Genomic DNA, 14,259 nt, shown 5'->3' on the forward strand with positions numbered 1-14,259 from the left:
CTGAAATGGAAGGGATTGGAGAAGAGCAGGACCTTTTGTTATGGAAAAGATGGGTGTGTTGGATTCCCTTTTCGTTTAGAACCAATGAAATTCGATTTGAGAGCATACCAAGCTCTATGTATTTTTCTAGCACTAAACTTGAAAAAAGGCAGATTAGTGCTCCGAAAATCTAGCCCAGTAGCTGTCCTTTTCCTATTGTCATTCAAATTGACCCTTTTCTTCTTGTTGGACTTGTGGTTCAAGCTTGAAATTTCCTTTTCACAACTATTTTTTTACCACGCAGGTCCTTTTCGCAACCTGTTTTTACCACGGAGAGGTTCATACTACGTAATACTTTCACAATAATGTTGTACTCATTAACGAACCTTACAAATCCATGCGTCAGTCATCCCGTTTATTTCTTCACGCAAGAGCCTCAAACCAAGCGACTCAAATTACGTAGTATCCCAGCAGGCCAAAGGCCCTATGAAATCCACATAAGGCGGGCAAAAAGGTGACGACAACAATTCTGATACAACTTTTGACCCATATAGCATCACATCGCAAGAAGAGCAAAATGGGGGCTCCACAACTTTAGAGTCACCCTATCATTTTGTCCTATCATACTTGAAAGGATGTCTCTATTTCTCTTCAGTCATCCCCACCAAGAGAAATTCCAGTGAAAAAGAATCCAGTTTTCAAAAAGAGGGAAACAAAGCAACGATGTTGATGTGCATGTGACTATGCCGGATGATAGTAGTACCATGACCACAGGATGATAGTAGTACCATGACCACAGGACTGGTTGGCAATAAGTTGTGCAGAGCAGTGCCACCAACCAGACTCGTACAGGGTAGAATGTTAAAATGGGTCCAAGACTCGGGGCGAGGCCAACTGGCCAGAGGACTGCATATTTTCTTTTCTAGAAGTTAATAAACTGTGACAAAACTGGACCACCAGAGCAAGGACCCTGCAGTGAACGTCTGAAAAGCAACATGTTTCATACTTTCATGTTTGAATCGTTCTGGTACTTTCTGGACTGTGAAGGCTGCGAAATAATGAATTATTATTGAGCTGGAGAAAATTAAATTGTGCATGTTGATATTAAGGATACCTTCTTCAGCACAGCATTCTTCAGATTCCTGGCAGATCCTACAGGCCTGGGGGCTTCAGAAATGGGATGGGGAAAAGACTCTCCACATCGATTGGGGTGCCAACAATGTTATTTACAACCTCGTTCACAACAGTTGTCCCTTCCCACCCGTCGAACCAGGGGCCCCCACCGACTTCCAGCGCCGCCATGTTGCTTGTGGCATCGAGGATCAACTGCAAGAAAATCATTTAACACATTGGTAATGCAGTTTATTTAATCAGGACGAAAAATATTAGCCAAACTTTCCAGATACAATGTAAAAATGCCGATCATGAACGCATGAAAGAATGAGGTTGTTTCATATTACAGTGGTTGAATCGTGTTTTAAATTGCTTTTTGACATCCAAACAGATCAGGAAGGAAAAAAAATGAAGAGTGTGAAAGGTCATGCATAATGTTAACAACAAACAGCAGCTTAATGACTTAAAATGAGAGCTCTATGAAAACAGGTGCCGACAACTTCATGATAATGCAATCATACCTTTCCCTTGCCACCATCATCTTTCTTTTCCCACAGTTGTAGCTTAAGATCTCCATAGCAGGTGTCTTTGCATGCTGGCACAAGTCCAGCCTCCATAGTAGGAGCTCTCAAAGTAGTACCTGGTTCTGTAGTGGTTCCTTCTATTTCAACCTGCAAAAGAATGCATTTATTAAGGAGAATAAGAAAGCGACACCAGAACTTGCAAAATTGCAACAGACATGCTACAAAGCTAATTCCTTCCACATTACGCAACTAGGAATGCAAAATGAGCACCTTGTCAATTGAGAATCTCAGCCAACCAGTTCATAGACAAGCAAAATTCACAGGATTGTATCATTGTGCTATAGTTACCAGATGGGTTTTGTTCTCGCTAGACATCTTCCAGGAACCCCACGGCGCGATTTACAGACAAGCAAAATGCACAGGATTGTATTATTATACTATAGTTACCAGATGACTTTTGTTCTGGCCAGACATCTTCCAGGTACCCCATGGTGCGATGTCCCAGCTTACTGTTCCAGTCCAAGGTACGAATTCAAAAAACTTTCCCTCGTAATGTACTCCAATCTGCAGAATAAAAACAAGATTTCTTATACATTGTAGTTGAGTGATATATCTTATGTTTCCTTGTTACAGGTACATATGATTTTGTTTTTATGAAAAGTTATACTCTTACTAAAATGCCTTCATGTGTGCCGCTATTTCATTTGATACTTGGAGGAGAAATACTAACTACTCAATATAGTGACTAAATGACAGTTTTTCTATAGTACAGTAAGTTAGTAGATTGATAAGTAATGACACAATAGGTGATGCAATAATTAAAGGCAGTCAATGTGATGCAGAAGAAGAGAGACATTTCAGACAAAGGTTCTTGGTACAGTCCATTGAAATAGTAAAACACAGTCAATGTGATGCAGAAGAAGAGAAACATTTCAGACGAAGGTTCTTGGTACAGCCCATTGAAACAGTAAAGCATACAGGAAACGACTAAACCTATTGATGCAACAATAGATCATCTTTAAACTTAAATTCAAATCGATACAGAGACAAACATAACAGTTCCTGTTCGCAAAAGTGTAGAGAAGTCCAATTGAAGTACAGACTTAAACCCAGATTGTTTTCCATACATATAATATTGATTGCAACCTATTCTGAGTAAATGACTGTCAAGTTACTAGTATTTCAGACTAGTCCCTCAGGAGAATGTTTCTCCATGGAGAATGGACAATATACTGGCCAAGTAACAGAAATTACAGGTTATGAAGTATTGGCCTAATGTGTGTTCTCTCACTTATGTGCAAAATGTAAATGTAAATGACTAGGTTGATATTGTTAACTGTACAGTTTGTCAGAGCGGCCAGTGGCAAAAGGGTTCATAGCCTAGTAGTAGTGACTCCTGAGTAGCACCTCCAGTGCCTGGGTTCGACTCCCTATGGGAGCGAACTTCAGGGCAGGTTAAAAAACCTCCCTCGCTGGCAGCGCGCCAGCCTATGGTAACAGTGGCAGCCGACCTGTGTGAGCAGTTCACTGCTACCTAGGAGTAGTGATGGGGCGCCGAACCAGGTGGCAATGGTTGCCGGCCTAGGTTACAGTGTGGCTGCATAAGGTCTGCACTATCAGGGTTCAGGGGGTTTCTCGGTTGTTTGAAGGCTGAGGTTTCTTCTTCCAAACAATACCGTGGGGGCGGTCTTTCCCACCGGCTGTTGGTAATCCTAGCTTGTTCTCATTTGAGTCATGTCTATTGTTTCAATAACCTGAGCTCATGTTGAGCGTGAGTTGTACGCCTGATGCATGTTTATCCGTGCAAAGACTGAGTCTCTGTTTCCTATTTTAGCATCTGCAGTGCACGGCATGCCGCTCAATCGTGGGATGGCGCAACAAGCTCGAGAGGCATGGTGTGCATGTGGTGGTGGTGTGTGGCCAAGGCCAAGGCCAAGCTGTTGTTTTTCCTATTTATGCAATACAAGGGTTAGAAAAACGTTGTGCTGTTGTGGTACCAAAGTTACTTGCATTACAATGTGTTCTGATGTGTGTTCTTCATTGGCTCCGACGTACATTGCCGGTGGTGAGGACATCATTACAATGTGCTCTGATATGTGTTATCAGAGCCTATCAGTTTTGGCAGAGCGACCAGGCAATCAAGTGGGCCCTCATGGTGCGTCTGTTATGAACCCTAGTTCATTTGGGGAATAGGGAGGATAACCATTGCCGGGAAGATGGCCGGGCAAAGTCGGCGTGGAGGGAGACTAGAGTATTTGGGGGATTTGGATTGTTTGTTCTTTCTTCATTGCTTTCCTCGATTGATACATCTCCTCTCTTTATATAGACTTACTTAACCCCTGAGTAACTTATCCCTAACCAACAAACCCTAGAGGGCTGGCGGTGCTACAGTGCCGCGGCGTGCGACAGTACCTTGGCCCAAATGGCCCAATAAGCCCAGCTGACTACCCGTGACACTACTCCCCTCTTTCGGAGCAGCTCGCCCACGAGCTGCAGTGGAACTATCGCCGATTGAGGACTTGACTTGATCCAACGCGAACTTATCACCTAAGAACAAGCCCTTTACATCTCGGCTTATTTTATTGTTGACGAGGACTAGGACTCTAACTAAACCCCAATTCTTTATATGTGTTGCATCGCCAATTGAGGGTGGACCCCATCCAGAAGCACGGAGGGACAGGGTGCAGGGACAACCTCCCTGGTTGAGAGCCTTTCGTAGGGCAGAGTTGCAGCCTGTGTTGCTGCAGGTTCCACGAAGGTGCCTCGTGGTCATCCCTGGCACTACAACCATAGCACAGATCGTAGCATCAGGAACATTGGTCCACCTGAGGCCCCACTGAATCAGCCCTGCCAAGGGCTGCACCACGTGGAAATATGCTGCATCTACTGCCGCACGTCTGATGGCAGACACCATGGGCAGACTCTGCCGCACGAACAGTTCGCCCGTCCGCTCGCCGTGGGCAAAATCTGCTACCGGCATCTCTGCCTACAGCGATGGGTGAAGTGACTCGTGCATCGTCCGAGCCATCACCTGCGCGAGGAAGCCCTGTGCCGCAGCTTGCAGGTGCACTGCCGCTGCCTCCTGGGATGTGGACAGTCGTGACGCCTCAGCCTGATGCCTCGCCATGAATCCGCGCGCCGCCGCTTGTAGCCGCACTGCCGCATCTTTACGCCGCAAGCTCTCCTTCAACTTCACGAGTACGGTTTGTGCACAACAATCCAGTATGTCGACGCACAAATCCTTCACCGATGCTAATGGATCACCGGCAGCAGAAGCCATGGAATCAGATCGAAACCAAAGCTAACTGATACCAGATGTTATGAACCCTAGTTCATTTGGGGAATAGGGAGGATAACCATTGCCGGGAAGATGGCCGGGCAAAGTCGGTGTGGAGGGAGACTAGAGTATTTGGGGGATTTGGATTGTTTGTTCTTTCTTCATTGCTTTCCTCGATTGATACATCTCCTCTCTTTATATAGAGAGACTTACTTAACCCCTGAGTAACTTATCCCTAACCAACAAACCCTAGAGGGCTGGTGGCGCTACAGTACCGCGGCGCTACAGTACCGCGCCGCGCTATAGTACCTTGGCCCAAATGGCCCAATAAGCCCAGCTGACTACCCGTGACAGCGTCCACGATCAGCCTCATCGCCACGGCACACCCTAGGAGCCTGAGAGCGGCGGTGGCGCGTTCGGGAGCTGCAGCAGAGATGGGGGGAGCGCCTAGCAACAATGGCCACATGATTAAGCACAGGCTCGTGATCCACCGAATAAGGAAAGAGATCGGTGGTGGCGGCGGCTTCTCGACGCTCTCCAAAACCAACTACTATGACTATGTGGTGCTCATGCACATGGTGATTCAGGCTCGCGCCTAGTTTGGATCACGAGCCTGCAGCATCATGCGAATGAGCACTGCCTAGTCGTAGCAGTTGGTTTTGGAGAACGTCGGGAAGCCGAAATCGACGCTATCTCCTTCATGACCCGGTGGATCACGAGCCCATGCTCCATCGTGCAACAGTCATCGCCAGATGCTACCTCCATCGTTGTTGCTACGGCTCCCTGAAATGCCCTTGTTTAGTTTTGGTAATTGAGTGACAACTTAGGTGGACTAATAAGTGTTTATATGTTGAGATATACAGGTGATTAGTCCACGCAAAGATATTAGTATGAGCAACATGTGCCATGGTGGGGAAATGGCTAAGTGTTGATGCTATGTTCATATAGTGTGATGAAGAAACTCATTGCATAAGAGACATGACATGGAGTCGTGTGGCTAGATGGAGAAGACCAAGACAAGGCTTTGCATCGATGAACCGGTTGCAAGTGTGAAGGGCAAGTTAGAGGCTTTGAAGCGACAAACCACATGTGGCGGGGAGGCTTGAGCAAAGACTTGATGCCGATGGACCAAAGCAACGGTGAAGAGCAAGTGAAGTTGAGATCGATTAACCAATAAGGTCATATGATCGGTTCAAAAAAAAAGTCACATGATAATATGAAGTGGATCGTATCATTCAAGTAAGGTCAAGATAAATATTGACTCATGATGATGATCAAAGGCTCGATGGAGGTTGGTGCTTGTATGGCATCAACATTTGAGAAGATGAAATGGAATGCGCAGGCAAATGTATGACTTGTAGGGCATTTCATTTCACCGGTCATAGGTTGTGTAGAGAAGTGCATGACCGGATTTAGGATAAACAGTCGTACTATCAAGAGGGGCAAACTTGTTTGCGTATCGGTCATCTAGTACCACTTCAGTGATCTAACTTTGCAGATGTTGCTAGGATCGAGCGGCGTTGAAAGTTAAAACATAAATGATTGGAAGATGTCCATTTTTGACCATCTAACTTTTGTCTCAGTTTGGTTTTGGCCATCGAACTCCAAAACCGGTTATCTTTGCCATCGAACTATCAAAACTGTTCAAATTTGACCATCGGGGCTGTTTTGATGGGTGGTTTTAATTTTTTTATTTACAATTAAGTCCTTAGATCTTAAAATGATATTACTTTTTGTTCATACATCCGATTTAGGTCATTCTTGCGGTCACGCGTTCGTAATGGTGAGCTTTATCTTTTAAAATGTTCTTTATACTATTTTATCACTATTTGTTATATTATTCTTATATTGTTGTGTAAAAACAACAATATAATAAAAATAAAACAAATAGTTACAAAATAATATAAACAATATTTTAAAAGATAAAACTTATCGTTATGAACGCATGACCACAAAAATCACTTAAATCGGAGATGCGAGAAAAAAATAGTAATTCTTGGATCTTAAAAGGATTACTATTTTTTTCCATTTTAAGATCTATCTTAAAATAATTACTATTTTTTCTCCTATCTCCGATTTAAGTGATTTTTGTGGCCATGTGTTCGTAACGATAAGTTTTATCTTTTAAAATATTATTTATATTATTTTGTAACTATTTGTTTTATTTTTATTATATTATTGTTTTTACACAATAACATAAGAATAATATAACAAATAGTGATAAAATAGTATAAAGAATATTTTAAAAGATAAAGCTCACCATTACGAATACGTGACCGCAAGAATGACCTAAATCGGAGGTACGGACAAAAAGTAATAATCATTTTAAGATCTAAGGACTTAATTGTAAATAAAAAACTGAAACCACCCATCAAAGCAGCCCCGATGGTCAAATTTGAACGGTTTTGATAGTTCGATGGCAAAGATAACTGGTTTTGGAGTTCGATGGCCAAAACCAAACTGAGGCAAAAGTTGGATGGTCAAAAATGGACTTCTTCCTAAATGATTTGAAAAATGGCAAAGCCTAGATTATAAGTTGTGTGCTGACATGCTGTGTGGACGGACCAGTCCAGTTGGCCGCATTTTTTTTTTCAGTACAGTCAGTGTATCTGATATATGGATAGCTACTGTAGCTTTACATGCCTAGATCAAGGAATCAATGGATAGCTACTGTAGTCTTTACATGCCTAGATCAAGGAATCAACAGAGGAAGGGTGAGGAACAAAGTGAATGAATTTCTGATGGAACTGTTTTTCCCTGAACTTATCTAACTACTAACCGGTGGCATAACTGTTCCAGCAATATAGTAATTGAACAAAGTGCCCATGATACTTTATTAGAGTTTTGCAACATACTCCACATTATCTAATAACCAGAGGATCCATGAATAATCATATTCACAAGATATCTATGTTTCACGCACTACATGTGGCCCAAAGACCTGCCAGATGCAGATCCATGATCCTAATGCATTGTTACTTATCCATAAAATTTGGTAGTATTATATTAGGTAGCCTCTGGACTATTAAAGATTGTAATAAATTGCTTAGGGATCATTGTCCTCTCTATATAAAGAGAGCCACCTATCAATGATGGGCAAGCAGGGACTAAGGCGTTCTCCAACGGTGCCCTCTATTTGCTCCCCCCACCCCACGTACCGGCGCCAGTGCCCCCCCAAACGCTCCAACGGCGCCCTCCAAATGCTCCCCCTACGTCCGGTGAGCGTCGCCGTCTCCGCATATGTGGGGGGGAGCAGCTCGTCCCCCTATATCTCTAATCACACCGTTTCTTCGCGATATTAATCCCGTTTGAACCCCGTAACACGATGATAATGCGTATTATGACAGTACAAATACTGTATGATTTTTTTAAAATTCAAAAACATTAAATAAATAGTTAGTTAATGAGTGATAGTATATAGGGAGAATAGATATGGGGGGAATGGTTGGAGAGAAGAAGTTATAGGGGGAGGAATCTTTTAGAGGGAGGTAGTAAAATATAGTAAATAGTACGTTTGGGGGGAGTTGGATGGGGGGAATGGTTGGAGAAAGCCTTAGGGGTAACTCCCTTCTGCCCTCATCTCTCTTCGCTGCCACCTTCTCCCTTCATTAGCCATTGCCCTCTCTCATGCCTATGGGCATGCCTATGCCATGTGCTCTAGTCAGCTTCTCCCTTGGCTGATGCCTCCTCTCCCCCTCACCAATCCCCTCTCATGGATACATGCCCTTAACACTTGCATTGTGAGTACGAGAAGTATGCAGCAGGTTAAATTTGAAAGCACAAAGTATTACAAACTGTACCAGCGAAGGACTTTCATAAGTATCACCAACTCCAATTTTCCTCAATCCACCAGCAGCAGTTAAAGAAACTTCACCAGAAGTGCCTGAGAAGACATTGCACTGGATCTGAATGATGCAAAGATTATTCAATTAACTACATAGGTAATTCATGAGATTGTGCAACAAACAAAAAGCATAAAGAATAATAATCTACTTCACAAGGAAAAGGAGTGAAAGTCCATAGCTTCTGGAACACATCAGCAAAAGAAAAGTAATAATTATTTGGTATGTTTCATCGATAACAATTTTTTACAGAAGACAAACCAAGTATAGCAGACCAGAAACACAGCGTAATTGCAAACTTCACTATAGCCACATGAATCTTATTAAGACCAAGAACACTCAGGTCATCAAGTGACCTAGTACTGGTTAGAACCATCATACCATCATGACTGGTGCCTGGCACAAAAGAGACTAGTCCAAAAGACAATTTTCAGAAGAAGCTGCAATAATTCATGGAAAATTCTATCTTGTAAATTATTGGCCAGTAGAGTCATTAATCCATATCAATTTATCACTAAAACCCAGGTTAAAAATTACTGCCAATTTTTAAACCAAAATTATAGGATTACATGTTTTCTTATCTGCAAATAATAAGATTGTATTTAATATTATAAGGCATTTGTGGCATCAGAACTAACAGAGGATCAGAGGTCAAAATGAATACAGATGACACACCCAATACCACTTCCTTGGGAAACCTCCACCCCAGTTCTTTTCTGAGTAAGATGGAGCATTTTCAAATTCAAACCGTTCTCCATCCCATTCTATCCATCCTGAAAAGTCACACATCTTGTTGTTAACACTACTCCATACTGATGGAAGTTATTAAAGAGAATAAAATATAAGACATGCTGCAGATTATTTCAGAAATATCTAGTTAAAGACATTTATCAAAGAAGCACTTATAAGATGCAAATAGCAGGAGATGAAGTGATTTTCCATAAGGCACACTAAGCAAAAAGTTCAAAACATATTTATGTATATGCTGCAATTTTAAATCCTCTACTAATTCTCGATCCAGATGCACCACATAAAAACATTAAAATAAACACATAATTCTTTAACTGATCCATATGATCTAAATGGATAGGAGCCATGCCCCTACTTACATTGCAGTCTTATCAGAGAGACAGGGTACATCATAAAAAACAATTTTACTTTCATGACCCACAGAAAATGGACACAACTTGGGGTAAAAAGAAATTCTTGACAGGTACCTCAAGTTCTTGAGGATTAAAACTAGGATTCAATTTAAGAGAAGTCATATGATGGAAGGTAAGAACAAGAATCATAAGATTGGACCAGCTGCAGTCCAGATATGTGCTAAATGCAAATAGGGTTCTTGCAAACATTACTGAAAGGTAAAACGATGACGCGAAACCATGTTAGCGAAAATCACAACTTTCACATGCCAGGTTAAGAAGTAAAAAAATCTACAGTGCCACTGTGCATTGTAGATTCGTAGTTTTATGAATGAGATGTGAACCCAGCAAATAATCAGTAACTCAATATCTTTACTTGTCTGAGTATAAAAACAAACCTGTGGACAAGCCACCAGCCATGCATATTTGCCAATGAGGTTCAAACAAAGGAAAAGCTGCAAGCCAACCAGCTGTTGATAACTGCTTAGATTTGACATCACCCCACCCATAAACTGGACGTGTGCTGTACTCCCAACGAGCTGTTTGGACATTCGGCACATACTTTGACCTGCAAGGGACAACTGGACCAAATCAAATAAAGAAAAAGAAACATCTAATATTTTACCCAATCTTACTTGACATGTAATAAGGTAAGTGTGTTTGCTCTGCAAGCTGAACCATCATTGCAGGTAGTATGCCAGTTCATACATTGCAACATCGAGATCAAGAGAACCGATTATAGATTTTAGGATATATTGCTATAAAATATATGAATTAGTATTTTATAAATATCCCTTGCACTTTGTGACAAGATTAATCAAAGTTCCTATAGAGAAGACTACTACTATCAGCTTTAACAGAGAGCATAGTTAAACTTCTAACTTCTGTAATATATATAATTTTAACAAAGAGGAGCCACAATCACATATTAAAGGGGTAAAAAAATGATAAGTAACCATTGTTACAGTGCTAAGTAAGCAATCTAATAAGAGTGAAAAGATAAATATTTTTTAAGATGATATATCACATGCCTTCCATCATCACGTATGAAACCCTGATGCCAGATTGGGGTGACTTGGAACCCTTCCAAAACACGCTTTGAGAACTCCTATAATCATTGACTGTTCGATAAGAATCCTTTACTTGTTACAGAACTTTGAGAAAATAAAATATTGAGCCATAAGAAATATCAAGTATCAGGGGTAAATAGGAGAACAGGAAACTCCATATTCCTTAGCAATGATTTATTATTAATTAAACCCTAGCGATATAAAAAGGTAACAACTGTATAAATCAACCGAAACCTTTCTTCCATTAGAAACTTTTCTTTTGGACATGGGATACTTAACTGACAGAATCAATCCATAAATCGACAATGCATGTTCCCAAAAGTATCTTTCTTAAACAAGCAAACAACTTATTTTCTGAAATGATTGAAAGACAATAAAATGAATGAAGTTGAAGTATGAATAAAATCATATCTCCGTATATAGAAGTTCAGTCTAGAATGTTTATATCAAACTATGAACAACGAAGACATATTATTAAGTTCACACTATGAATAAAATCAAACTAAATGTTTATATCAGTACTATTATTGAAAACGAAGACATTGCAGTTCAGCAACTAGAAACTTAAATTGTCTTGACAAATATAATGTATGGACAAAGGCTAGAGAAGCACAACAGCAAGAAAAATGATGTGTCCCCTGGATCAACAGATACGTAGCAGCTGAGCTATGGCACCCAATGCGCTTTGTGGTTTAGTAACTCTGTTAGCCCTTGCATTTCATAAGAAAGCATAAAGCGTCTACCTGAGGGGGGACCTCCCCTTGCGGGGGAGTTGAGTCTTTGTTGGGAATGAATGTGTTTCCAAGCATTAGTTCATGCCTACCTATCCAAATGCAGCTTATTAGTTTGGAATTCAGCAAACAGTGATGCATTACTAAAATTCGAGGAGTCAGAAAATCAACACTAACTGTTAATAAATAAACCGGAAGGAACCAATTTTTATACAAAGATCTGTTTAGCACTGTGATGGCTTTTAATATACAGCAGTTTATTTTAGTTCACAGTTGTTATCCATTCCCTATGAAAAAAGGAACACTTTCCCCAAAAATGCATGCAGTTGACCTTATATTGAAAGAAATGGTGATATAGCAAATTGCAGACATATAAAAAAAAACGGGCGGCTACGCTGTCCTCTCAACCCAGGAGGATGTGCGACATCTTTTTCAACTACTAAGTCTAGGTTCGATTGATGATTAAAAATCATGGAACAAAACTTCCAATGGACAAATATTGTTAAATGGTTAATTCTCACCGGGTTTTACAAATATTTACATGGGAAGCTTGTGGTCTGCATTGTGGTTACTTTTCCAGTGTACAAAGGAAGTAGTAATCAATATCCAATAAGACTTTTTCTGGATCCATAATAAACTAACTGGGTTACACAGTGGAACACAGCAATCAAAAGTTCAAAGTGGGCCTAAGCTGTCCATCAGAATACATCGTGGGATGTCCATCATTAACACTTTCGATTTTGCGGTGGCTAGTCAGGTGTATGGCTAAATTGGACTATGGACCAATGTTATACAGTCGTCTAGTCGAACCTAGTCGCCATGGCACCGATAAGGCGACTAGTCGTCGATCAGGTCGATTAGTCGACCCTAGTCGGTCTTAGTCGTCGCTATAGTCGTCTTATATATCCCACGACATATATGTACATGTATATGTACTTATATACTATATAGCAAGCAGGAACACCACAATGATAGTCAGTTTGGTGCCACTTGTGAGATTTGATGTTTGAACTGTCCAGAACTCCATATTCTTGTCCCACACAGTACAGGCTAATGGCTAATGGCTAATGGCTAATGGTGCAAGTTATATAGTTAACCTAACCCTAATGGCTAATGGCTAATGGCTAATGGTGCAAGTTATATAGTTAACCTAACCCTAATGGCTAATGCCCAGTACAGGCGGCGGGCTGGAGTGCTGGTCTGCTGGACATCTTTTGGTTTTGGCCTGATCGTCCAAGTAGCTAGTCGGACGACTAATCGCGATTAGGCGACGATTAGTCGGACGATCAGACATCTGATCGACAAAAGCTAGTCGTTTCACTTATCGAAGCTAGCGGAGCGATAAGGTCGACTAATCGCGACTAATCGCGATTAGTCGGACGACTGTATAACATGGCTATGGACGATTGAAATTTCATCTCTAAATGCCAGGACATAATTCAAGTTTCATTAAAATACAGCTGTAACAGTACCATTAACTGAATTTGAAGAACTTCATTGCAAGTTTGCAAGAACCTTCAGTTCAACACCTTATTATACATGCTACAAATTCATGAGACAAATTCTATGCAGAGAGTTTTCTCAGAATAAAAGTGTAAGATCAAACAGTAGGAAAGCACGGAGAGACTGAAGAAGAAGCTTACTTCCCCAAAAGTTACTTGATTTCTCGGAGAATTGGCATATGTACTTATCATCCGCGCCAAGGATTTGTGCTCCCACGCCAGTAAAGCGTGGACCGTGTACCAACTTGTCGAGATCACTCATCCCATCACGGAACAGCGGGTTCTCAACGGAGTACATGAAGCAGAAGCTCTGCCTGCACTCGGGTATGGCCACTTTGAAGTACCATCCTTCGAAGAAAGGTCTGGCGGTGCCGTCAAAGTGGTATCTGCAAAATGACCTCGCTAAAATTAGGTACTCCAGGCTCAGGCTCCCAGCTCTTGCCACTTGGCGGTACCATGTGTCCATATAATAGCACTGAAGATGATAACAGGTCACAAAAAATGCATCTCTGACTGAACAGAGGATAACAGGTTATCAGCATGGTGTATAATGTCAGCGCTGCTGACCGAACGTGAATCGTGGGCTGAGGCTCAGAATTGGCCACAATCATGCGAGGTCTCAGCATCAGTTATCTAGAGCTGCATTTCCGCGACCAAAAAAAATTTAAGCGAAGAGAAATCTAGGAGAACATGCCCGCCGGACCTATTCGAAAACGCGACGCCCCCGGGACGCGCGGCGCTTACCCGCTGTGCGGCGTCCGGAGCGGCCGGTCCTGCGGCGTGGGCGCGTAGACGGGCGCCGCCGCCGCCGCGGGCGGCGGCGACGACGACGAGGTTGAGCCGGAGGCAGCCGAGCCCGTGGCCGCGCGCGCGGGGAGGCCCCCGCCGCGACGGGGTAGGCGCGCGGCGCGGGGAGGCGGCACCGCGCCCGGCACGGCGGCGGGAGCGGCGACGGCGAGGTTCATTGTGGAGTGGTGGTATGCCGGACCTGGTTCGCCATGCGGGGCGGAGCTGCCACGGCCCACGGGCGGGCAGAGCACGGGTTTTTTTTCTTTTTTAGTTTGGGTTTTGGCCGCCTC

General features: G+C 42.3%; 1 protein-coding gene across 2 annotated transcripts; it reads right to left on the bottom strand.

Annotated features, from left to right (window-relative positions):
• Positions 1 to 328: 328 nt before the first annotated feature.
• On the bottom strand, positions 329 to 14,259 carry LOC120697746 (probable tocopherol cyclase, chloroplastic). 2 transcript variants are annotated; one of them, XM_039981072.1, is made up of 11 exons: positions 13,925 to 14,259; positions 13,322 to 13,566; positions 11,691 to 11,770; positions 10,909 to 10,985; positions 10,276 to 10,445; positions 9,411 to 9,508; positions 8,694 to 8,798; positions 2,064 to 2,180; positions 1,614 to 1,763; positions 1,094 to 1,305; positions 329 to 656 (listed from the first exon to the last, which is right to left on the bottom strand). In XM_039981072.1, the coding sequence occupies exons 1-10, from the start codon at positions 14,143 to 14,145 to the stop codon at positions 1,132 to 1,134; spliced, it is 1,437 nt and encodes a 478-aa protein (XP_039837006.1). In that variant the 5' UTR covers positions 14,146 to 14,259; the 3' UTR covers positions 329 to 656; positions 1,094 to 1,131. The 2 variants fall into 2 exon arrangements, with proteins under 2 accessions (XP_039837006.1, XP_039836999.1); XM_039981065.1 differs by having other exon boundaries at positions 335 to 1,027; positions 13,925 to 14,258.

The sequence above is a fragment of the Panicum virgatum genome, chromosome 1K (genome assembly GCF_016808335.1).
Source record: "Panicum virgatum strain AP13 chromosome 1K, P.virgatum_v5, whole genome shotgun sequence".
In the NCBI taxonomy this organism is placed as follows: Eukaryota; Viridiplantae; Streptophyta; class Magnoliopsida; order Poales; family Poaceae; genus Panicum; species Panicum virgatum.